Source organism: Rattus norvegicus, chromosome 15 (genome assembly GCF_036323735.1).
Source record: "Rattus norvegicus strain BN/NHsdMcwi chromosome 15, GRCr8, whole genome shotgun sequence".
NCBI lineage: Eukaryota > Metazoa > Chordata > Mammalia > Rodentia > Muridae > Rattus > Rattus norvegicus.
In genome coordinates, this window is record NC_086033.1 from 39,243,619 (window position 1) to 39,270,444 (window position 26,826).

Sequence of the window (26,826 nt, forward strand, 5' to 3'; positions counted from 1 at the left end):
AATCACAGCTTAGACACAAATGATTCCTGTTTCTATACAATGACTGTGTGTGACCTCATGGAGACCCTGGTGGGTAACCTTTACAATGACTTTTTATACTGTCACATTGCTTCTCTACCTTTTGTTAACTATGTGTTACTCTTACAGTGGCTCTGCATGACTTCCAAAGTGACTCTCTGTGGTATTTACAATGATTCATGGTCTCACATTCTATGGGTCTCTTTGCTCTCACAAAGACTATGTGTGATCTCACATGAGTGTGCATGGCCTCATAATGCCTCTCTGTGACCTTTACACTGACTCTCTATTACCCTTATAATGACTTGTGAGACCTGACAGTGACATTGTGTGACTTTATAATGATGTTGTGGGACCCTAACATTGACTTTTGTATTCTTCCATGACTTTGTACATCATCACCATTATGTTGATGGTTATTCACAATGATTCTTTGATGTCCTCATAATAAATCCATAGATCCATAGCAGTGACTTCTTTTGCCATTACAATGACTTTTTGTTCTTTCACAATGACTTCGTACACCCTTTACAAAGATTCTTTACAAAGATCCACGCTATGACTTTGTGTGTCTGTCACAAGGACTCTTTTTGACCCCCAGAATAATGTTGTATGCTATTTACGGTAACTTTTTTATACCTTCACAATGAGTAGTGTGCACTCTGAATAATGCTCTATGATCACATGTGTGCTATGATCCTATGTATGCTCATAGAAGATTAAGTGTAGTAATAACTTCAAGTAACCTTCATAATTGACTTTGTATATTCTCACCATGATTGTATGCCACAATAATGACTCTTTGAACCCTGAAAAACTATAATGTGACCTTCACAATGACTTGGAGGGGTGTCCTCACAATGACTCTGTGTGACCTTTGCAATAATTTGGAGTAATGTTCACAACAACTTATGATTCTCACAGTAATTCTTTTTTTTTTTTTTTGGTTCTTTTTTTCGGAGCTGGGGACCGAACCCAGGGCCTTGTACTTCCTAGTTAAGCGCTCTACCACTGAGCTAAATCCCCAGCCCCTCTCACAGTAATTCTATATGCCCTTACAATGATTTTGTGGGACTCTTACTCTGTATGATCCTCACATGACATTGTATATCTCACAATGACTCTGTGTTACCCTCATAGTGACTGTGTATCCATCACAATGATTTTTGTTGCCTTTATAATGATTTGTCCGGTCACAGTGACTCTTTATGCCCTATCGGTGACTGTGAGACATTCACAATGACTTTGTATACCCTCACAATGAATTGTCTGCCCTCATAATGGCTCTATGACTCTCAGGATGATTCTGTGTGACCTTCATAGTGATTCTGTCTGACGTTCACAAAGCATACTGTGAACATGTCCATTTGTCCTCAGAAAGGCTAAGGAGTGACCTCATATAAGTATATATGCCCTCATAGTGACTCTGTGTGACCTTCACAAAGACTCACTTTGACATTCACAGTAATTTATATGCCATAACATTGACTCAGTGTGACATTCACCATGAGTAAGTTTTCCTTCACAATGACTCTGTATGCCCTCACATTGACTTTGCTTGACCATCAAAATGACATTGTGTTCCCTCACGATGACTCTTTCAGACCCTCACCATGGTGTAGTATATGCTTTGCAGTTTGCTTTTGTACTAGTTTGCCCCCAGCATGATGCTGTGTGCCCCCACAATAACAACGTGTGTCCATGTAATAACTTTGTGTGCTGTTACAATGGTTCCATGAGACCTATATAAAGACTTTGTATACACTTGCTGTTCCTGTGTGCTATTAAAATGATTTTGTGATTCTTCAAAAGGACTCAGTATGACCTTTACAATGACTTTGAATGTCCTCATGTTGACTCTGTGTAGCTTTCATAATGATTTGGTATGATTTTTACAATAATTTGTTGTGACACAAAACTTGCATGTGCCCTCACAATGACTTTGTGTGGTATTTTTACTCTCGCTCTGTCTGACCCTTACCATGACATTCGGAATCCTAAAATTTACACAGTGATCTTCAGAATGTCTCTGTATGACCCTCACTATTCGCTGTGTGCTCTCAAAGGGATTCTACATGGCCTTCTTAATATTGTCTGTGACTCTCATAATGACTTGTATGTTCTAACAATGACTTAGTGTGTGTTCTCATGATGAGTTTCTCAACCTGTTTATTACCTTTGACATTTTTTTTAAAAATTTCACTACTGATTTGTATAACCTTGGCTATGATTTTTTGAAACCCACACAATGACTTTGTGTGCCATCAAAATGTCATCTTGTCCTCTTTTTTTATTGGATATTTCTTTATTTACATTTCAAATATTATTCCCTTTTCCGGTTTCCTGTCCATAAGTCCCCTATCCCCTCCCCTTCCCCTTCTTCTATAAGGGTGTTTCTCCTCCCCATCCACTCCCCCTTTCCCCCCACATTCCCTTACCCTGAGGGTCCAACCTTGGCAGGACTAAGGGCTTCTCCTTTCTTTGGTGCCCAACAAGGCCGTCCTCTGCTACATATGCAGTTGGAGCCATGTGTCAGTCCATGTATAGTCTTTGGGTAGTGGTTTAGTCCCTGGAAGTTCTGGTTGGTTGGCATTGCTGTTCTTATGTGGTTGCAAGTCCCTTCAGTCTTTAAATCCTTTCTCTAATTCCTCCAACAGGATCAGGTTCTCAGTTCAGTGGTTTGCTGCTAGCATTTGCCTCTGTATTTGACATGTTCTGGATGTATCTCTCAGAAGACATTTATATCTGGTTCCTGTCAGCATGCACTTATTAGCTTCATCAATCTTATCTAGTTTTGGTGGCTCTCTCTCTATATATGGGCCACATTGTTAGAAAATACAAGGTCCACAAACGGGCTGTTCCTTCAGTCTCTGCTCCATATCCCCTCCATATCCCCTCCTCCATATCCCCTCCTATGAATATTTTTGTTCCCCCTTTTAAGAAGGACTGAAGCATCCGCACTTTGGTCATCCTTCTTCTTGAGCTTCACGTGGTCTGTGGATTGTATCTTGGGTAATGTGAGCTTTTGAGCTAATATACACTTATCAATGAGTGCATATCATATGTGTTCTTTTGTGATTGGGTTACCTCACTCAGATGATTCTAGTTCAATCCATTTGTCTATGAATTTCATGAAGTCATTTTTTATGATAGCTGAGTAGTACTCCATTGTGTAGACGTACCACATTTTCTGTATCCATTCCTCTGTTGAAGGGCAACTGGGTTCTTTCCAGCTTCTGGCTATTATAAATAAGGCTGCTATGAACATAGTGGAGCATGTGTCTTTGTTGTATGTTGGAGCATCTTTTGGGTATATGCCCAGGAGAGGTATAACTGGGTCCTCAGCATCTTGTGCACTTATAATGTCTTCTGTGTTCTCATAATGACTCTGTCTTCCCACATAAATCTGTGTGACCTTATAAAGGGTGTCTATGACCTTTATTATGACTTTGAGGTCCCTCACAATTATTTGTTCTTATAATGACTGTGTGTGACACTCAAAATTACTCTGTGTAACCTTCACAATGATTCTTTGTATTGTTTGAAATGATTTATTGTTATGTATGCAATGGTTTATGTACCCTCAAAATGACTGTGTTACCTCATATAACTATGTATGTCCTTACAGTGCCTGGGTGACCTTCACAATGACTCTGTGTAACCCGAGCATCAATATTGAATGACATCAAAATGCCTTTGTGTAGCCTTCAAAATGACTCTCTGGGACCTCATAATGACTTGTGTGCCCTCACAATGATACAGGTCAATCTGTCAATGAATTTGTGTGCTTTCACAATGATTTCATGTATTCTTTGCAATTATTCTTGTGATACAATGACTTTCTGTGACCTTCAGTTGGCTGTGTGACATCGACAATGATTTATTCTGAGCCCCAGAGTAATTTTATGTGCCCTCACAGTAACTCTGTGTGACATTCTACTGATTATTTCCAGCCTCACAATGATTATTGACCTTCACAATAAATATAGGTGCCCTCATAATGAATCTGTGTGAATCTCACAGTAACTGGTGATCTTCACAATGATTCCACTGTGTTTTCAAGTCTGACTCAGCATGACCCTCACCATGTGCCTTCACCATGACACTGTGTGACCTTCACAGTGGTTCTGTATGCTCTTCATAATGACTTCTTGTCAAGCATACAATAATTATTTATACGCACAAAAATAAATGACTCTAGACCAATGGTACAATGACGCTCAGTGACTCACAATGACTATGTCTGGTCTCTTCTAAGTATGTGTGCACTCACAATAACTATGTGACATTCACAGTGACTCTGATTGATCCTCACAATGAGGTTGTAGACCCTCAAGTTGACTTTGTGTGGACTTACACCATGATTCTCTGTGATCCTCACAATGACACTGTATGAACTTACAACGACTTTGTGGGCCCCTAACATTGACTGTGTGCCTTTGCCATGTCTTCATATTCTGTCTCCATGACTTTATACATCTTTCACAATGATTTTCTGTTACCTTCACAATGAGTTTGTAGGCTTGTAACATTAATTGATGTGTCTTCCCAAAGACTTTTTTGTTCTTTCACAATGTCCCTGTATGCCCTACAAATAATTATTATGATTATTAGTGACACACATATGACTATTTGTGCCTTCACAGTGACATCTTGGGGCACTCACAATGTTTTCTTGTATCCTCATAATGGCTGTTCACACAATGACTCTATGTGATTTCACATAGACTGTATGACCTTCATGATCACTAGTTGTGCACTCATGACTTTTCTGCCCCCATAATGATGTGTTTGCCATTCACAGTGACTCTTTGTGAGTGTCACAATCACAACTTGTGTGCTCACAATGACATCTGGGCCTTCATAATAACTATGTGCCCATACAACTCTGTAAGACCTCACAGAGACTCTGGCTGGCCTTCTCAAGTCACTTTTTTTATTGCCTCACAGTGACTTGTTTTGCCCCATAATGACTATGTACTATACTCACAATGATCCGCTGTGACTTTTCCAGTAATTATGCTTGATTTCAGAATGACTTATTGTCAGGCACACAATGATTCTTTGTGCACTCTCAATGACTTTGACTGACCGTCACAAGGACTCTGCCTGACCCTCAGAATGAGATTTTATCCATGCAAATAGATTCTGTAGCTTTCACAAAGACTCTCTGTAATCCTCACTGTATGCCCTCACAATGACACCGTATCACCTCACAATGACTTGTATATTCTCCACAATGACCTCTGTAACATTTACGATGAATTTATGTGACCTTCAAATGGCTGTGTGACACTGACATGATTTATCCTGAACCCCAGAATGATTTTATGGTCCCTCACAATGAATTTCTGTGACATTACAATGAGTCTTTGTTCAATCAAAATGACTTTTATGTGCCTTTGACAGTAAGTATGGTTGTATATACAATGAATCTGTGTGCGTTTCACATGGACTGGTGACTCATAATGTCTCTCACCATGACATTGTGTGCCCTCACAATTACTCTGTGTGACACTCACTAAAAAGTCGTGTGTCATCCAAATGAACTTCACAGTGACTCTCAGTGACTCTCCTAAGGAACTGTGTGCTCCTGTGATGACTTTATTTCCTGCCCACTGACTTTGTATGTCCTTTGAATGAATCTTAGTGACTCTTACATGGAGTTTGTGTGTTGTCACACTGGCTTTATGTTATTCCCAGTGACTTTTTGTGAGGCTAACAATGATTTTCATACATAATATTCCTGTATGCCCACTCAGTGACTCTGCGTGACCTTACAGTAACTCTTTTGGATTTTTACAATGACGTTGTGCCATCAAAATGGCTAGTGAACCCTCAAGTGACTTTGTGTGCTAAAGTCATTAATCCAAAACTCTTTAATTTAGATTCAGACAGATTTTTTTGGACAAGGACAGAAAGCAGCCACATTCTGTGTCCAAATACTGAGAGAACTATCTCTAGGCTACTTCCTAACGTTCTTCACCTCTGAAATCACTTGAGCTCTCAGCCCGTATCACTGTCTTCCATGTTCCTATCAAAATGGTCCACTAAACTCCACTTAACGTGTTCAACTACTTTTCTAGTCTCAAGTCCACATTCTACCGACAAGCAGTCCCAGGTACCAACTACTGCCTTAGTCACCGTTCTATTGCTGTGAAGAGGCAACATGAGCAAGGCAATTCTTATAAAGGAAAGATTTAATGGGGACTTGCTAACAGTTTTAGAGTTTTAGTTCATTATCATCATGGCAGGGAGCATGGCAGTGGCACAGTAGATAAGATCTGCAGATCTGCAGGAGAGAAAGAGACAGAGAGACAGAGACATACAGAGAGACACACACATACAGAGAGAGAGAGAGAGAGAGAGAGAGAGAGAGAGAGAGAGAGAGAGAGAGAGACAGGGGGACAGAAGAGAGACAGACTGAACCTAGTGGTATGGGCTTTTGAAACCTCAAAGTTTACTCCCAGAGACATTTCTTCCAAGGCCACACCCCCTAATCCTTGTAATCCTTTCAAACGATTTTACTACCTAATAAATGAGCTCAAATATATGAGACTGTGATGCCATTCATATTCAAACCAACACATATATATCACTGCAAGACAGTCAATATGTGGTTTTAGTTGTATTGCTGTTTCTTCTAGGAATTTGGATACCCTTGTATTTTGTGCATAAATGTTTAGAATTGCAATATACTCAGTGATTTTTTTCCATAAATATGTTAATCCTTTCCTAGCTTTTCTGATTAGTTTTGTTCTGAAGTCTGTTGTGTCAGACATTAAACAGATAAACCTACTTTCTTCTGGAGTCCATTTGGTGAGATATTTTTTCTCTTTTAGCACTGAAGTGATGTCAGTAGGAATTGATGGAGAAGTATGTGTCTTAGATGCAACAGAAAGATGAATCATTTTATTGTGGAATTGAGACTATTAATATTGAGATTTGCCAATGAACAGTATTTATTGATTCCTGTTATTTTGTTGTTAATGGTATAACTCCCCACCCACTGCTTGATTTGCTGGTCTGAGATCATTACCCCTTGTTTTCTTAGGAGGGTTAACCTCTTTAGAGTGAAGTTTTCCTTCTAGTACCTTCTAGATAGCTGGAATGGTAGCTATATACTGTTTAAATTTGGTCTTATTATTGAATGTTGTTCTTTCTCTGATTATTATGGTTGATTGTTTTGCTACATTTAGTAGTCTGGCCTGATAACTGTGGTCTCTGAGTTTTTAGGCCATCTGTCCAGGTCCTCCTGGCTTTCAGAGTCTCCACTGAGAAGTCAGGTGCTATTATAATGAGTCTGCTTTTATTATACTACTTGGTCTTTTCCCCCTGCAGCTTTTGTTATTCTTCGTTGTTGTGTATGTTTAGTGTTTTGGTTATTAGATGTCATGAGGGTCTTTCTCTCCTGGTTCTATCTGTTTGGTTTGCCGTGTGTTCCCCGTACCTCAGTAGGCACTTCCTTCTTTTGTCATGAAATTTTTCTATCACTTTGTTGAAAATATTTCCTGTGCCTTTGACCTCATTTCTCCTCCTTTTTCTCAACTTGTGCTATTGTAGATTTAGCCTTTTCATAGTGTCTCAGATTTTCTGGGTGGTTTGGATCTGGAATATTATTTTTATATTTAATTTTTTTTTGGACTGAGGTATCTATTTCTTCTGCCTTGTCTTCAAGACCTGAAATTCTCTCCTTTTAATATGCAAGTAAGGCTTTCCTTGAGGTTTTTATTTAGCTTCCTAAATATTTCATTTCCTATTTTATGCCATTTTAGGTTTTCCTTGATAATTCTATTTCTATTTTCGTGTCTTAACTGTTTTTATTATTTCATTACACTATATGTTTTCATAGACTTCATTAAGGGATTTATTCATATCTTCTTTAAGGTCTTTGACAATGATCATAAAGGGTATTTTGAATCCTTGTCTTGTGCTTCAGCTGTGTTGTGTTTCTCAGGCTTACTGTGGTCGGGTTACTGGGTTCTGGTGGAAAAATTGTTTTGTCTGTTCATGTTTGTGGTTTTGGGCTGGTGTCCAGGCATCTGGAGTTATGATGATTGAGGTGATTTCTAGGTGTTGATATCTTGTCTTTTCTTTGTTGGATGGTGTTCCATTCCTTTATTTCTGTTGCTGTCTCTGCATCCAAGGAAGGTGTTATAGCTGTGGGTTGCCTGATAGAGAGTGATCATGTAGGTCTATGGGTGGCAGAGAGGACTAGAGGTGGGCACGAGAAAAGGCTGAGGAGGGCTTCAGGAAAGAACTAAGAATCCTTCCACACCAAGGGGTGGGGTTCTAAGGGAGTTGGAGTTGTGGTAGTAGGAGGGGCTCCTGTAAGTAGCTTGTAGTAGGATAAAGATAAGGCAGGGATGAAAGGGATAGAGGAACCGTGAGTCTGTACCAAGAATTGAAGTCTCTAATGAATGGAGTTGAGGTAGGAACTGCTACAGGGTTGAGGGTGAGAATGGAAAGTTCCTAATGGAGGATGGAATTGATAGCAAGAACATGCTACCTGAATCCCAGCCTGGTGTGTAGCCACTAGGAGTTTCGGGCAGAAAGTTTTTATAGATATTTGTGGCTGATGAAAATGACTGGGAATGGTTTAGAAGGATGTCTGAGAAGGTCTGCAGGAAGAGTCAAGACTGGGTCCACACCAAGGGTTGGTAAAGTCCTTAAAGAATGGAGCCATTTTATATTATTTACAATTACTATGTGTGACCATCACAATGACTTTTTGTGACATGCACAATGATGTGTGCACTTTCACAAAGATTTTGTGTAACCTCACAATAAATAGCGTGTCCTCATATAATGACTCTGTGAGACATCCACAATGATAATAAATTTGACATTTATTGTGCCTTATTCACCCTCACAATGACTCATTGTGAACTTCATAACAAGAATCTGGTCCTCATTATCTTTTTGTGGCCTCCAAAATGACTGTTGACTTTCACAAATGACTTTATATGACCTTCACAATGACTTTATGAACCACAATGACTTTTGTTTTCATCACAATTTTCCCTAATAATGACCCTGTGTGTCTTTATTATTGCTCTTATGATCTGCACAATGAATTAGATAACCCTCACAATGAATTGTGTACCCTTCTAATGACATTGTGTGACCCTCACCATAACTGTTTGCCTTCACAACGACTGCATGCACACACAATAATTTGTGTGTCCTTGCAACAAAGTTGTATGCTTTCACAGATGTATATCTTGACATTGGATTTCTGTACCCTTCACAATGATATTTTTGTTACTCATGATAATTGTGTGTATCTTTACAATGACTTCTTCCTCCCAGCCCCATTCTCTCAGAAATAAGACCCAAAATATATTTACAAATATCTTGGCCATATAGCTAGGCTCTTTTCTGACTAGATCATAGCTTAGATAATTGAATTATTTTAACCTATATTCTGCCATATGTCCATATCCCCAAATTTTTTCCCCTTCGCAATGTCCTGCCTTCTATTTCCTGCTTAAGCCATAGACCTTAGGTCATAGGCTTTTCAACTGAGAGGTGATGCATCCATACAATACACAAGATATTCTTTCTATGCCTGAGTCATGTGACTATTAGAGGCCAGCCTTATGAGGATCTATAAGGAAAAGGAGCAAGTTGAGCAAGAAAAAAATGCAACATGTACAGTATCAGGAGAAAAGGGGCACCAGTAAGTGTAAACAGATTAAAGAAACCTAATGCTAAATGTATTAAAGGAAATAATGAGCTCAGAGTAAGACTCCCGCCCTTGTAAGCTTCTAATTTATGAAAAGAAAAGGGAAAATTAATTTTTAAAAAAGCTTAGAGTCAGGCACAGTGGCACATGCCTTTAATCCCTGGACTCAGAAGTCAGAAGCAAGTGGATCCCTGAGTTCAAAGCCAGTCAGATTGATAGAGCAGAGTTCCAGGACAGCCAACCTTAAGCAGATAAGGAAACCATTGAGAACAGAAAGCTGGTGAGAATGCATTTGAGTGAGGGGGCATGTTTCAGCTCCAGTAAGCAGCAGAACTGAGCGATTTGGGCCATATGGTTCTGGCTTTAGAGTCAATGATAGGATACAAGAAAGGGTTTTTGGAATCTCCCTCTGTGACTAAGTAAAACCACTGAGACCAGGCATTTATAAGGGGTGTCCCTGAATGGAGACCTGGAAAGGCAATATATAACGCTATGAAGGTGAAGCCTAGATTTCCTATGGAGACTCCCAACTCCCAAGATGTTGGAGATGCCAGAGCTGTGGGATACCTGTCAAGGAAAGCTGCTAACAGGGAGTGGAACCAGCCCAAGAGAGAGGAGTATGCTGCTTTCAACAAAGCTGAAAGGAGTTGGAGATCTGAAGAGTGCTTTGACGTCAGACAAGGAGGTACAGAGTTTGGAATTTGCCCTGCTGCTCTTTGGTCTTGTTTCAGTCCAATATTTCCTTACAATACACCTTTTCTACACTTTTGGAATAGTAATGTATATCTTGTGCCATTGTATGTTGAAGTATGTGATATGCTTTCTAATTTTGATTTTACAGGGGATTACACTTAAGGGATTTCCATGAATGTCTTAAGAGACTTTGGACTTTTAAACATTTTTGAGATTTTTTTTTAAACTATGGGGACTTTTGGAATTGGACTGAATACAGTTTTGTATTATATGACTACAAGCCTATGGGGGTTAGGGAGTGGAATGTGGTGGATTGCATAAAAATGGCTCCCATAATCTCCTGGGGAGTGGCACTATTAGAAGGTGTGGCTTTGTTGGAGTAGGTGTGGCCTTGGAAGAATCATATCATTAGGGGTGGGCTTTGAGATTTCAAATGCTCAAGCCAGGTACAGTGTCACTCTCTCCTGCTGCTGTCATTATCTCTTTGTGGTGAACGCTGATCCAGATGTAGAACGCTCCACTGCTTGTCTACCACCGTGTCCACCTACATGCTGCTATGGCAATAATGGACTGAACCCCTGAACCTGAACCTGTGATCCAGCCCCAATTAAATGCTCTCCTTTGTAAGGGTTTCTGTGGTCATGACATCTCTTCGCAGCAACAGAAACCATAACTAAGACTCTAAAAAGCTTGACGTCTCAGCTACTCTTTAGAATGTTTCGGGATGCTGAGGAAGTATGCTCTAATACTAGTGAAGGAATGCTTCATCAGCAGGATAGATGAATGTGCCCGTGAGAGCGAGGGCACGCAGGCAAAGTAAAGGGTTTCTTCTTCCCTGTCCTTTATATAGGCTGTCACCAGAAGGCGTGGCCCAGATTCAAGGTTCTTCCAACCTCAAATAATTTAGATATAAGAGGGTTCTTCCCACTCCAAATGGCCAATTAAAAGAATTCCTCACACTTGTGGTCAGTGGTTTGGGTTTTAGTTAACTCCAGGTATAATCATGCTGGCAACCAAGAATTGCTATCACGTGTCCCTTCACAGTGGCTTCGTGTGTTCTTTGCAATGGCTCTCTGTGACTCTCACGATGATTTTTGTCTTCTTTTATAATGACCTTGTGTGAAGTGGAAACTTCTGGTTTCTTCAGAAAGTCGGTTATGTCAAATGACATTTTGTTGGGGCACACAAGTGAAAGGAAGCAGACAAGTCAAAGAATGTTCTCCTAGAGGAGACACAGGAGAGGGGATGTTTTACCATAGCAAACAGGTGAAAGGATGCACGATGTTCAGAAGGAATAATAATATGACCCCACAGACAGTGGGAGCTTGAGCATTGGTTTGCCTTGCTCTGCCCCGCTATTCTTCATTGGTGACATTCATTTATTGGTTCATCTTACATTGCATTGCTATTTTGCTTGTGGTGACTTTATAGAGAGAAACTTACCAAAGAACTTCTTGTGAGGTTCCTGCAGCTTTTGCTGCTTCCACAGACTCAGGCTGGTCAGTGAGCCTTGCAGTCTCAGTTGATGATTAATGTGTAGTATCTGCCGAGTGGACTGGTCTGTGGCTGGCGATTTGTGACTGGTGGTTTGCTATTAGACTGAACTGCTGATATTCTGACAAAAAACATTGAAATTGTCCCCAAAGAACTATTTCTAAGCAGGTCTGTTTCCCCATGTCCTAATAGCTTTTCTATCCCACTACTTCTGGTGGGTGGTAGGTTGAAGGAGAGGTTGAACCCTTATTAAAGTAGGTTGAAGAAAAATTATGCCTACATTAGTGTCTTCCCAGTGACCCTGTGTCTTCACAATGATTCTTCGTGCGCCTTACAATGATTCTTTCTGAGCCTCACTATTGCTATGCACGCTCTCACAATGACTTTGTGTGTCCTTGAAAATGACTCTATGGCGCACATAATGACTTTGTGTGACTTCACAATGACATCTTGTGTCCTTATAATGACATTATTTTCCATAACACTCACTCTTTGTAACCTTCACAATAACTTTGTATACTGTGGTGGTTTGAATAGTATTGGTCCTCATAGGCTCCTATATTTGGATGTTTGGTTTCACAGTTGGTGGAACTGTATGAGAAGGATTAGGAGGTGTGGCCTTGTTGGAGAAGGTGTGTCACTAGAGGTGGGCTTTTACACTGACCCAGTCTTGCTCTTTATCTGGAACTTGTGGATCAGATGTGAGCACTCAGCTACTGCTCTAGCTCCATGCATACCTGCTTGCTGTCACCCTCCCTGCTATGATGAGCATAGACTAAGCCTCTGAAACTTTAAGCAAGTTCCCAATTAAATGCCTTCTTCTATAAGCTGCCCTATAGTCATAATATTTCATTATATTTCTTCACAGCAAAAGAACAGTAACCAAGACAAATAGCCTCATAATGACTCTATGCGACACCCAATGACTCTCTGTGACTTTCACAGTGACTCAGTTTGACCCTCACATTAACTTTATGTGTTCACATTGACTCAGTGTAAACTTCACACTAGAGGCGGGGCCCTCACAATGACTCTGTCTGACCTACACACTGACTCTGGTGAAACTCGCAATGACTTGTATACCTTTATAATGATGGAATGTCCTTCACAATGACTGTGTATGAGTTTTAATGACTCAAAGTGACCCTCACAAGTGACTCTGTATCACCTTTACAATGATCTATTTGTGCTACTTCAATGACTTGTGGACCTTCATAATGACTCTATATGTTCTCACAGTGTCTCTTGTACCTTTATAATGACTATGTGACTTTCACAATGACTTTGTGTAGTCTAACAATGAATTGTGACTTCACAGTGACTTTGTCACCCTCACAATGACTGTGTATACCCTCATAATGACCATGTTCCTTCACAATGACACTATGTGACCTTCACAATGACTTAGTGTCATCTTTATAATTCTAAGAACTCCCATAATGACTATATGTAATCTGACGTGAGACCTAATTTTGACACTGTGTGACCTTCACTATGACTCAGTTTGACATTCACAATGACTTATGAGCCCTAAGAACAACTCAGTGTGAACCTTAATAATGAGTCTGTGTAAATTTCTTAATAACCTGTGACCTTCACAATGACTGTATGATGGTCACTTTGACTCTGTGTGACCTTCACAGTGAGTAATGTGCCCTCAAAATGACTCTAGATGGACTTCACGGTGACCAAAGTGACTCTTATAATGACTTGTGTACCCTCAAAAGAATTGAGTGTGCTCTCATAATGGCTTTGTGGGCTCTTAATATTGATTCGTGTGCCCTCACAATTTTGTCTTCATTCAAAATGTTTCTACACACTCTTCACAATCATTCGTTGCTAGTCACAGAATATCTTTGCGTGCTCTCACAATGACTATTTGTGTTCATCACAATTATTTGTGATGTTCACAATAACTCCTATGCCTTCATAAAATGACTCTGAACCCACACAAAAACTGTGTGTCTTTACAGTGACTCTGTATGACCTTCATTATTAACTCATATACTCTCACAATGACTGTTTTATGTTCATAATGACTATATGTAAGCTCAAAAACTTTAAGGTGCTCAAAATGTTTTTATGTGCCCTAACAATGACTATGTCTGACCTCATATGAGTATGTGTGCCCTCTTAATGACTGTGCGACTTTCACCATGACTTGATGTAACCTTCACAATGACTTTGCATGGCCTTCACAGTGACTAGATTGTTATCCCAATGACTCTATGTGACTCTGACTCTCTAACCTCCAAATGAAATTTTGACACCTTCACAATAGGTCTGTGTCATCAAAATGACTTTGTGTATCCTCACCGTAACTTTGTGTTCCATAGGAATGACTTTGTGGAACCTTCACAAAGTCTTTTTGTGACCCTTAAAATAATTTGTGTTTCTTCAGAATAACTATGTGACCTAGTAATGATTTTTGTGCCTTCATAATGACTTTATTTTTTCATAATGAATATATATCCCTTTGCAAATACAAGGACTCTATGTGACCTTCACGGTGATTTTTGATGTCCTACCAATGGCTCTGTGTGCCCTCAAATTCTTGGTCTGAACTTCACATGAGTATGTATGCCCCAACAATGACTCTGTGCATCCTAATAATAATAATGGGTACCTTTGTGCACTCTTATAATGACTTTGTGTACCTTTACAGTGACTATGTGCCATCAATGATTTTTGTGCCTTTTCAAAGACATGTTGCACTCACTATGATTTTGTCTGTCTTTTACAATGTGTTGTGAGCCCTCACAGTATTTTGTGTGATATTTGCAATGATTCATTGTCCCCTTCAGAACAAGTATGGTCTTTCTCAATAACTTGCACACCCTCTGTGAACTCACAAAATTACTATTTATCCTTTACAATGATTTTCTGTGTCATCACAAGGATTCTTGTGACTCTCACAATTGCTCTATATGTTCTCTCAATGATATTATGTACTCCCAGAATGACTGGTGTGCTGTCATGATGAATCTGGGTCTTGTTTGATGTTCTATGAACTCACAATGACTTTGTGTCACCCTCACATGATTTTTGAGTCATCAGAATGATTCTGTGACCTTTAAAATAATCTGTGTGATTGTCACAGTGACTTTGTATAAATTCCACAATGTTTCATGTACTGTGGTATTGACTCTGTATGATATTCACAATGGCTTTGTGTGATGTTCAGAATGAATTATTGTGATGCTCTCGATGTTATATGTCCTGATAATGACTTTCTGTTGAGAGGGACCTGCAGGTGGTCATTGCCAGCAGAAAAGTGAACCATGAAGAGGCAAGAATGAAAACTCAGTTTATATTGACTTTTCCAACCTGGGTCAAACCATCTACAGAGTCTGATGCCAGGCAGTTTGTTCCCAACGAATTTAAACACAATCTAATTTGGGGGAAAAGTTTCCTGGTATAATACAACCCCTGGTACACAAGGAAGCATAATTACATCAAAACTTCACTCAGGACTCATGGCATTTCTTCCAAGAAGATGGGTTCCAGAGTTAGACTACCTGTACTAGCTTAAAGGCCTATAAAGGTGTTCGGCATGATCTCCATCATACAGACAGTATAGACATCATTTAGGCTATTAACCACCTCTATTCCTGGTTGTGGGAATTTGGGGACATTCCTAACTATACAGATAATGTAAGGTAATTTAGACTATTAGATATCCCCAGTCCTGATTACAGGAGTTTGTTAGGGGAGGGAGACTGGCTGTAAGGGACATTTAGATTACCAGCCACCTCTAATCTTGCTTGTAGGAGCTTGATGTGGCCTAGCCCAACAAGTAATGCAGATCACCAGGCTATTAATCACTTTCAATTCCCAGCTTTCTGAATGAAGAGATTTTACATCTTCCCCATGGGAAAGCCAATATATGCTTAACATCTCTGGTTTGTCTGGAGATCTGTGGGTGCAAGGACCTTCCTGCTGGGATCCCATTTTGTGACCTCACAATGAGTATATATGGCCTCACAATGACTCTGTGACCTTCAAAATAACTCATTTAATGCTCACTATGACTGTATGTGTCCTCACAATGATATAATGAACTTCACAATGATGAATGACCTTTAAAATAACCAAATGACTTTCACGACTGGAGAACTTCACAATGACTATGTGACCCTCACACTGAACCTGAGTAACCTTTACCATGAAATCGTATGCCTGCTAAATGACTTATGTGACCTTCACAATGATTTTTATACCCTCACAATGACTTCTCTGTCCTCATAGTGACACAGTATGATTTTCACAATGACTCCTTGTTACCTCACAGGGTCTTGTGTGCTCTTCACAATGACTCTGTGTAACCCTCACAATAATTCTCCATGACCCTCATGTTTCATGCCCTCAGAATGACTTTGTATGTCCTCCTATGAGATTGTATACACTCACAATGACTCTCTAAGATCTTCACAATGACACTGTATAACTTTCATAATGAGTATGCTTTCAAAATGACTCACTGTGACTGTCACAATGACTCTCTACGATAGTCACAGTGACTTGCTGTGCCCTCACAGTGCTTTGTGTTCCTTCACAATGACTATGTGGCCATCATGAGTGTGTGGCCATCACAATGACTTTTTGTGATTTCTTTTTATCTTCACAGTGACTTTATGTGTCCTCATGATGACTCTGTGTGACTCTTATCAGTGTTTTGTCGTGCCCTCACAATGTGTTTGTGTACTTATAAAATGATTTTATCTGATTTTGACGATTATTCTGTATACCCTTCCCAAAGACCTTTGTATCTCATAATGATTGTGTTTGCCCTCAAAATGACTCTGTGTAACCTTCATAATGACTTTGTTCTCACAATGAAATGTAATTCTTTTTTTTTTTTTTTTTTGGTTCTTTTTTTTCGGAGCTGGGGACCGAACCCAGGGCCTTGCGCTTCCTAGGTAAGCGCTCTACCACTGAGCTAAATCCCCAGCCCCATGAAATGTAATTCTTATGATGACTTCTATGCCCTCATAATGATTCTGTGTGATTTCACTATGAATGTGCATCCTTCAAAATCATACTATGTGATCCTCACAACTTTGTGTGTCCGAACAATGACTTGTATTCCCTCCAAATGATTCTATCTGCCCACATGTGATCCTCATGATGACACCTGTATGTTGTAACAATGACTGTGTGTGACCTTCACAATATTTTTTGTCTGCCCTCACCACAGTTTTGTGGGACTTTACAATGATTTTGCATGCCCTCAAAATGACTACTATGTGTACTTACAACACACAGTGTGAGATTTATAATGATTTTTGTGTGCACTTATAATGACTTTGTATGCCCATAATGACTCTGTGTGCCTTCACAATAACCTATGTGCCTTCACAATGATTGTGAAATGCTACACATCAAAATGACTGTGTAGCATTTACAGTAACTCTTTGTGCCTTTTCCGATGACCCATATGCACTTAAAATGAGTTGGGTGGTCTCACAGTGACTTTGTACAGCCTTCACAATGACTCTAGACTTCTTTCATAAGGATGGCACTGTGTGCCATCAAAATAACTTTTGTGTACCCAGAATGACTGTGTTACCTTTGCACTGATTTTAAGAACCCATACAGTGACTCTGTGTGACCCTAACAGTGCTTTCCCATACCCTTATTATGATTCTCTGTGCTCTCACAAAGCACCTGTGAGACTACATAGAAAGCTCGTTTGCCCTCACAGAGACTGTGTGTTCTCATACTACGTATAGTCTTCAGAATGACTCTGTGTGTCCTTCATAATGAATGTATACACTCATAACCTTGCCTGCTTTCATGATGACTTTGAATGCCTTCAGTATAATTAGTTGCTCTTACAGAGACTCTGTATGACTTTCACAAAGACTCAATTTGATGCTTACTATGACTTTATATGCCTTCACAATTTGTTTGACCTTCCCTATGACTCTTTGTAACCATTCTAATGATTCTGTCTTTCATAATGACACTATGTGACCATTGCAATTAGTGAGTCCTCAGAATGTCTTTTGTGACCTTAACAATAACTATGACCTTCATAATTACTTGTTTGCCCTTACAATGACCTTGAGTCATTGCTGCCCTTAGAATGACTGTGTTCTTCACAATGACTATGACTCTCACAAAGACTTTCTATGCCCTCACAATGACTTTGTCTTTCACAATGACTCTTTATAACCATTCCAAAGGTTGTGTTGCCTTCACAATGACTTTGCGTGACCATCACAGTTAATTTGTGAGCCCCCAAAATGACCTTAATAATGAATGCCTGTGGCCTTCATAATTACTTGCATGCCATTACAGCAGTGTGTGACCTCACAAATGACTCTGTGTTCCTTCAAAATGATTGTGTGATGACTTTCACAAGGACACTTTGTGATCCTCACAATGACTTGTGCACCATAACAGTGAGTGCATGTAACCTTCATTGTGATTATTATATATTCTCACAATAAACTTGTCACCTTCACAATTTCTTTTGTGCCTTCTCATTTACTCTGTGTTCTTCCCACCCTCATTGTGCTTGTCACAATAGCTTCGCATTACTACAATGACTCTGTGTGTCCTCATAATGACTATGTATGCACTCAGAATAACTTATGTGCCCTTATAATTATTCTCTGAGCTTTAACTATGTCCTTTCACCAGAACTCTACTTGACCTTCACAATTTGTGACTTTCACAATGGCTTGTATGTCCTCGTGGTTACTATATGATCTCACAATGACTCAGAATGCTCTCACTGATTTTTTTTTTTTTGGTGAACCTCATAATGAATTTGTACTCTCACCATAACTTCTGTGCCCCCACAATGACTCTGTGTGCCTCCACAAAGACTTTGTGTGATCTCAACAATGTCACGGTGGCTCTTCATAATGATTTAGTGATTCTTTACAGTGATTCTGTGTGACCTTTACAATTACTCTTTGTGATTGTCACAGTGATCTAGTATGGTCTTCACAATGGCATCTTGTGCCCTTATAATGACTTCCTTGCCATCATAATGACTCTTTGTCTACACGATGGTTTTGTGTTCTCTATGGCCTTCACAATGACTCTTTGTGATATTCACAATGACTTTGTGTGTCTGTTTCCTCAATGACTTTGAGTTATTTCATGAAGACTACATGACCCTCTGAATGACTCCTTGTAACTCTCATAATGACTAGTGAACACTCCTGAGCCTTTGTAACAATTACATTGATTCTGTGTGACCATAATGATGACTCTGTGACACTCACAGTAATGCATTGTGATGCTCAGGATGAATTTTCTATATTTTCACAATGACTTTATGTGACCTCACAATGAGTATGTGTGGCCTCACAATAACACTGTGTGACCTTCACAAAAAGTATGAGGGCCTTCATGATGATTCTCTATGACTCTCCAAATGACATTGTGTTGCCTCACAATGAATCACTGTGACCTTCACAAAGACATTGTGTGCCCTCACAATAACTTTGTGTGACATTTGCAATGTTTCTGGATGACTTCCACAGTAGGCTTTTTGTGAACTCATAATGTGCCTGTATGAACTCACAATGAATTTGTATGCCCTCACAATGACTCTCTATATTCTTAGAATGACTTTCTATACCCTTACAATGAAATATAAATCCTTATAATGATTATGTGTGACCCTCACAATGACTTTGTGTGCTGTTGCAATGAGTTTGGGTGCCCTCATAATGATTTCATCTGACCTTCACAATGATTCTGTGTAACCATCACATGACTTTCTGTGACCCTAACAAAGACTCTCTCTGACACTTACAATAACTCTGTGATCCCTCAAATATCTCTGTATGACCTTACCAGTGACTTGTTGTGACTTTGTAATTACTTGTCTTCACAATGACTTTGTTGAGAATTTTTCACAATGATTTTGGGCCATCCCAGTGATCTGTATACTCTCATGGCTGTGTGTGCCCCCACAATGCCTGCATATGCCCTTACTATGGCTCTATGTAACTTTTTTTCCATCTTTATTAAATTGGGTATTTCTTATTTACATTTCAAATGTTATTCCCTTTCCCAGTTTCCAGGCCAACATCCCCCTAACCCCTCCCCTTCCTCTTCTATACGGGTGTTCCCCTCCCCATCCTCCCCCCATTACTGCCATCCCCCCAAGAATCCTGTTCTCAATAATTCTGTATGACCTACTCTGTCTCTTTGTCTATACCTCTCATGTCCCCACTCTGAGACAGCCTCCTGTCACCCCACCCCCAATAAATCACTTATGTGAGATCTGTTGTATGGCATGATCTTTTTTGTGGCACACCTTGAGCCCAAACTGACAAGGTACTTCTACTGCCAAATCCTAATACAACAACTCAGAGTGTCCTCCCTGTGACTCTGTATCAACTTCACAATGAATGAGTCTTCACCATAATTTGTGTGCCCTCATAATGACTCTTTGTGCTATCACAAAGCCTGTGTGACTATAACGACAGCATGCACTGCCACAATGACTTATGTGCTCTCATAATGATTCTCTGTGCTCACACAAGGACTCCATGTGACATTATAAGTGACTCTGTGATATTCACACTATGTGACCTTCATGATGACTACTATGCCCTTCAGAATGACCATGTGTGCTATTCACAATGACACTGTGTGACCTTTGCAATAACATCATGTTCCCTCAGAATGACTTATGTGTTCTCAAAATGACTGTCTGGGCCCACACAAGGACTCCATGTGGTCTCATTGTGACCTGGATAACCTTAATGACACTGTTATTCCCTCACAATGAACTGTGTTATCATAACTCATTGTACTATGTACAGTCCACTCTGTGTAATTTTAACAATGACTTTGTGTGACATGCATGACTCATTGTGATGCTCACAAGGATTTTATATACCCTCACAATGACTACGTTACTTCACAATGAGTATATGCATCCTTACAATGACCCTGCATGATCCAGAAAATGACACTGTATTCTTTCACCAAGACTCTGTTATTTTTACAATGACTATTTATCATCACCATGACAGGGTAAATTCACAATGACTATGCGTGTCTTTACAAAGAATATTTGTAACCTCATAGTGACTTATGTGCCCTCAAAAATGACTTATGAGCCTGTGGGCCCTCATAATGAATGTGTGCCCTCACAATGACTCTGTGACCTTCATCATGTTGTTGTATACCCTCATAACAATGACTCTGATAACTCTGGCTTCACAGTGACTCTGTGTGACTTCACAATGATTGTGTGAACTCTCATAATGAGTTCATGTGCCTTCACAATAAATATGTCTGAATTTCACAATGATTTAACTATTACAATATCTCTGTATGACTTTGACAATGACTCTGTGCAGTACTCCCAATGACTTTGTGTTCTCTCACAATGACTTCTTGTGTTCTCACAATGACAGTGTGACTTCACAATGGCATGACATCTACAATGACTCTGTGAATTTCACCATGACTGTTTGATCTAATCTGTGACTCTGTGTGCCCTCACAAGGAGGCTGTGTAATCTTCACAAGACTCTTTGTGACCTTCACAATGACTTGTGTGTCCTCACAATGACTTTGTGTAATCTTTACAATGACTGCATAATCTTCTCAATGACTTTGCATTCCCCTACAACGACTCTGTAAGACCCAAACATCGGCTTTGAGAACTGACATTCACTTTTTTTTTTTTCGGAGCTGGGGACCGAACCCAGGGCCTTGCGTTTGCTAGGCAAGCGCTCTACCACTGAGCTAAATCCCCAACCCCTGACATTCACTTTTATATCCTCACAAATGACTTTGTATGCCATCACAATGACTCTGTGTAACTCTTTCAACAAGTCTCTGCTTAATCACCACAGTAACTTTTTTGTGACCTTCATAATGACTTTGTGTACCCTCACAAATGGCCCTGAATGTTCTTTACAGTGACTATCATGTTCACAATGACTTTCTGTGACTTTCACACTGACTCTGTGTGACCTTCACAATGACTTTCTTTGTGTACCCTTATAGAGACTTTTGTGCCCTTGCAATTATTCTGTGTGAACTCCAGCAAGACTTTTTGCCTTCACAAAGACTGCGTGACCTTAACAAAGACTTAGCTTGACCTTCACACTGACTTTGGTGACCTTTATGTAGTTTAAGTGCCCTCACGATAACTGTGTGATTTTTACAATGACTCTTTCTGACCCTTATGATGACTCAGTGTCTTCCACAATGGCTCTGTGTGCCCCTCACTGTGGCTTGTGTGACACACACACATGAATTTTTAAAACAAGTAAAATATAATTCCATCTACAAGATCACTTTGAGTTGATACATAACTAAGAATAACAAGTATCAATTTTATTCACAATTTTTAAAAAGCACTAAAAAAGGTTTGTATCGGAAAGTGATAACTTACAGTTGATAAATTCCAGTATGAAAAACAGTTGTGATGAAATCTAAGCTGAAACAAACTATCTTAAGAACCGTGATAGTTTCTCTCTCCTTTTCTGCTCTTTTTCTTCTAACACAGCAGTACTTATACTAAGTAACAGCAGCAGTAACTCTTTAAAGTAGAAAATCCTGTGATTCAAAAATATATTCCATATATTCAAAATAGAAAACACACGACTTGCCCTGACTGATTCAAAAATCCTTATGTCCATATTGTCCAGGCTTCTGCCATGTGAAAGGTGGCGCTGGTGCCCCCTACGCCTAGATGTCTCTCTATACCAGTATCTGACATCAGAACGCCAGCTCCTATGTAAATAGCCTTGTAAGATGTTCCAGTAATGGGAAGTGCAGGTTGCAGCTTTCCCTCTTGTTTACAAAGAGTGTAAAATGTAAAACGCCATGGCATATTTCTAGAGTGGCTGGTGGATGTCTCCTTTCTGATGATAATCCAGGATCTTCCAAATGCAGCATCAAATGAAATCAGTTTTTAACCCTCAGTGTTTCTCTTCTGATTAGAAATGATGTTTCAGGATTTGGGGCCAGAGTTTCCCTTCCATCAGACTGGCTTTCCCCAGCTGTGTCTGTCTTTGAAGTCCATCAGGGCTCGGCATGTGGAAAATATCTTCAGGTTACACAAAGGAGCACAACCCTGCTGGCTTTGATCATCCCTGTCATAACAGAGATGATTGGGTTGCAAACAATGACACACACATGTGCACGAGGAGGAGGCCACTCAGGGGAGCTCAGCTTGCATCCTCATGGATGTCTGCTGCTTAAATCCTGAATACTTTATGACTTTCCCAAAGTCAGTTCTTATAATAACAGTTGGGGAAACACAAACAAAAATGTCAATAGGTCACGAGTGGGCATCATGGAGATGTAAAAGCAGATGTGGGCTACTACGGGATGCTCTGTGGTAGTGTTCTTCCTACATCTGGTAAAAGAACAGATGGAATGAGAAGCAATAGATACAGACAAGCCAGAAGATGCACATCAAAAGCTATAATTAGGACTAGAGAGAGGCTACAGGAAGAGGGCTCATTAAATCTACTGATGTCTTACAGTGAGAGAAAACCACAGGGAAACGGAAGATAAAAAACATCCAGGAAGATAGCATCTAGACGTTTGGTTTCAGTGTTCAGTAAAGAGCCTGATTTAAGCTGGGAAGCTTCAGAACAAATACACTAGTGAATTCTATCACAGTGATGTTCACAGATCGGGCTACTTTTAAAGTGTGAAAGTAACAGCAGAGGCTTGGAAGGCTGAGGTCAGATCTGTTCATGTAAGTTCAAACCGGAAACAAAGGCTATCCCGCTCAATGAAGCCGCAGGGCAAAGGATGGAGAGAAAACGAGCCCTAGTTCTTCCTTAGCCTTAGAAATTGTTCTGGTAGGTAAATGCTGTCAAGGAAGAAGAGGCCTTGCACAGCACGCCTACATCAATGCTGTATTACGAAGCCTTGGTTAGACTAGATGGCACCAGGGATCCTGCTCTTCCAAACTGGGCCAACACTGGTCTTCCACATCTGGTTCTAATGTGCAGTGTGTTCTCACAGAAGGACTCTTCAGAAGTGCTCTTGGTGTGCTGAAGCCTTTTGTATAAGCTCAGGTGTAGATCACGGATTACTCTACTCATAAATATCTCCTTTCTATGTAAGAAATCTGGGCCTTGGAAGTTCAGCACGTAGCAGCACTAACACATGCTTCCATAGTCACCAGTTCTAACGCTCACAGCCAGGCTTCAGGAAACTCGAGTAGGTGGTAACTTTAAAGTGATGCCCTCTTCCCTTCTATCCTCCCTCCCCTCAACCTGCTACATTCGTAACCACATTCACAGCCACCTTCAATGACCCAGGCCTCCTCTCCTGTCAATGCTGCTGTACACCCACAGGGAAGAGGCCAAAGGAACTGTGCATAAGGGGCAGGCCAGTCAACTTCACCAAACTACAATCAGGCGGGGCTACGAAGCCCCTTCAAACCACTGGAGTATACATTCTGCTGATTAGAAAGTGCCTCTCTTCAACAGAAACCCCCAGAGCTCTGCCTAAAATCTAAGAAAGTCATCTGCTAAGGCTTTTTCCCAGGGTAGTGGGTTATGTCTAAAAGAGAATGTCTATGAAAGTTTATACTCTGGGTCTTGTGAAACCACATTCACCATGAACGTAAGAAGGAGCCAGGCTGGGCCCTGCCGTGCCCACAATCTCACAGGCAGCACATTCCATCATGGCTCCTTCAAATTGGCCCCAGCTAAGGTTCTTGTTTAGGGAAGCAGTGCAGGTCCCGAGGCCGCCTACGGTCTCTCCTTGCTTCTTGCTGGGGTTTCAGCTTACAGCTGGTCTGGCTCAGAAGCTCGTGGCTGAAAGTATGGAAGTGCTGCCAGTTTGCTTCATATTTATTTTTCCTTCCAGACACCGTAGAAGGTCAAGACTGCTCAGTCTGTAAGACTCACCAGAGGCGTGTCCAGACCCACACCTCCATGTCAGGAAGATGGCCTTCAGGCATCCTAAAACAGCAACAGAAAAAGTTTGAGAGATAATGTCTTCTATGTTAAACCTGCTACTCAGCCATTCTAAAACTGATTGTGCTACTGAGGATAGTATCCTGTACCCAAAACGATTCTTTTGTTCATCAACCTCACAGGAACATTTGGAGACACTGCTTCAGGGTGGGGCTCTCTAAAGGATTCATAGCTAAGTCATTCATGGCCTCCAGAAATGGAGGTGGCCAGTGAACATCGTCATTCTGTCACCTCAGCCATAGAACCTCAGTCTTCCACTCCTGGCAGGCATCTGCAAAGAGTGAGGGAAGAGGATGGCTCTTTGTGGTCTCCCTGGAATAGACAGAGTCTTCTTGAGACCATTATCCTCAACAAAGTGCTTCCTTCCAAAAAGGAGCAGGCATCAGCTGACTGAGTGCTGCTGTTGGAAAAGGCTAGAGCCTTGCATTCACACACTGCCCCTCAGCAAGGTGTTAATTACCAATTCACATTAGTGACATAGGTAAACCTAGGAAAAACATTTCTAGGTAAAGAGGTTATCTAGGAACCAGAGGTTCTGAAGTCTGTCTGAACACCGGAACCAGATATGTTGACCAACTGATGCAACAAGAACAAGCGTGTTGGCTGTGTTGCAGGAAGCCAGCCTCCTCCTTTGGTCACATGCAAAAAGTAGAAAGGTAGACTGGAAAACTGGGTGGTCCTCTCAGAGCTTCTCCTACCTTCTGTGCCTTCTGTTGAGTTATTTCTTTGTTTATTGTTTTGAGTTGGGGGTGCTCGCTCGTTTGGTGCATATGAAGTCAGAGAACAACTTGCAGAAGTCAGTTCTCTCCTTCCATCATGTCGATTCCAAGGATTGAACTCAGGTCATCAGGCTTGGCAGCAAGCACCTTTACCATCTGAGCCATCACTGCCATCAGCATCACTGTTGACACCAAATGATGTTTAAAAAGTAACACCAAGGGGGCCTGCACAATAGCACTGTGCCATACATGGAGTTCGATCCCTAGAAGCCATGGTGGAAGGGGAGAACCGATTCCTGCAAACTGTCCTCTGACATCCACATGTGCTTCTCAGCTCCAATAACAACAAAAAATAAAATAAAGTTATAAAGCCACCAAGCAAGCTTTTCCTGCAAGGAAGCTAGCTTTTCTTCTCTCAAGTATCTTAAACAACAGACGCCATACATCGCTTAGGTCTGCTCCCTTCTGCCTGGATGGGCACAGGGAGAATGAGATGTAAATGGACTCGTGGAGGTAAAAGCAGCTCTAACACCTATATGTGGAACATATTTCACCCCCATATACTTATCTGGGATTGTGTGGTCTTAAAGCACCCACAAGAACACTGGTGTTAAAAATACTGGTTCAGGAAACAAATTCATCATGCTCGGAAAATCACAGCCTCACAGCAGGGCCGGAACTGCTCTCAGGTGGACCTTTCTGGATTCCAAATGAGTCCATGCTATGGAGCCAGGTCAACTAAGAACCAACTTAAAAAATGGACACAACGATCTAGATGCTCCATGCTTTGTTTCCTAATAGGAATCTGATGAAGAAAAATTCTTTGTTTGATTTTGTTGGCTTTTTAAAAAGCAGAGCCTTGCTATGTAGCCCATGATACTGTCCAACTCACTATCTACCCCAGGCTGGCCTTGAACTCGTGGTGATCCCCCTAAATGTGTGCTACCTCATTTGTGGTATCAAATTACTTATGAGAAGTAAGTGCATTGTCTACCTGGAAAAAAGGAGCCTGCTAGAAGCAAATGTGAACTGCTTCTTTGAATGCACTAGTCAGAAAACAGCAAGATTAGCTGAGTTAAACACTTGGCTGCCACAAGCCCATGAAGAGGCCGGGGTCTACGGAGGCTTCGGTCTCACAGATTCAGTGAGTACGCCTGAAGGGGAAGGACTTTTACAGAACCCAGAAGGGAGTCTTTTAAAACAGGATCAAAATGTTGGTTTTGTTTCTACTGTAGGGGGATATGGAAATAGCTTATGTTCTAGAAATTCTTTTTCTGAAT

At 40.5% G+C, this 26,826-nt stretch overlaps 1 protein-coding gene across 1 annotated transcript in view; it reads right to left on the minus strand.

The window, feature by feature from the left end:
* Positions 1 to 24,686: 24,686 nt before the first annotated feature.
* Positions 24,687 to 26,826, minus strand: part of Tnfrsf19 (TNF receptor superfamily member 19) — a 66,262-nt gene continuing 64,122 nt past the window's right edge. The window contains exon 9 of the mRNA NM_001044229.2: positions 24,687 to 24,812. Coding sequence (NP_001037694.1) covers positions 24,804 to 24,812 — 9 coding nt within the window. The 3' untranslated portion in view covers positions 24,687 to 24,803. The remainder of the gene's footprint in view (positions 24,813 to 26,826) is intronic.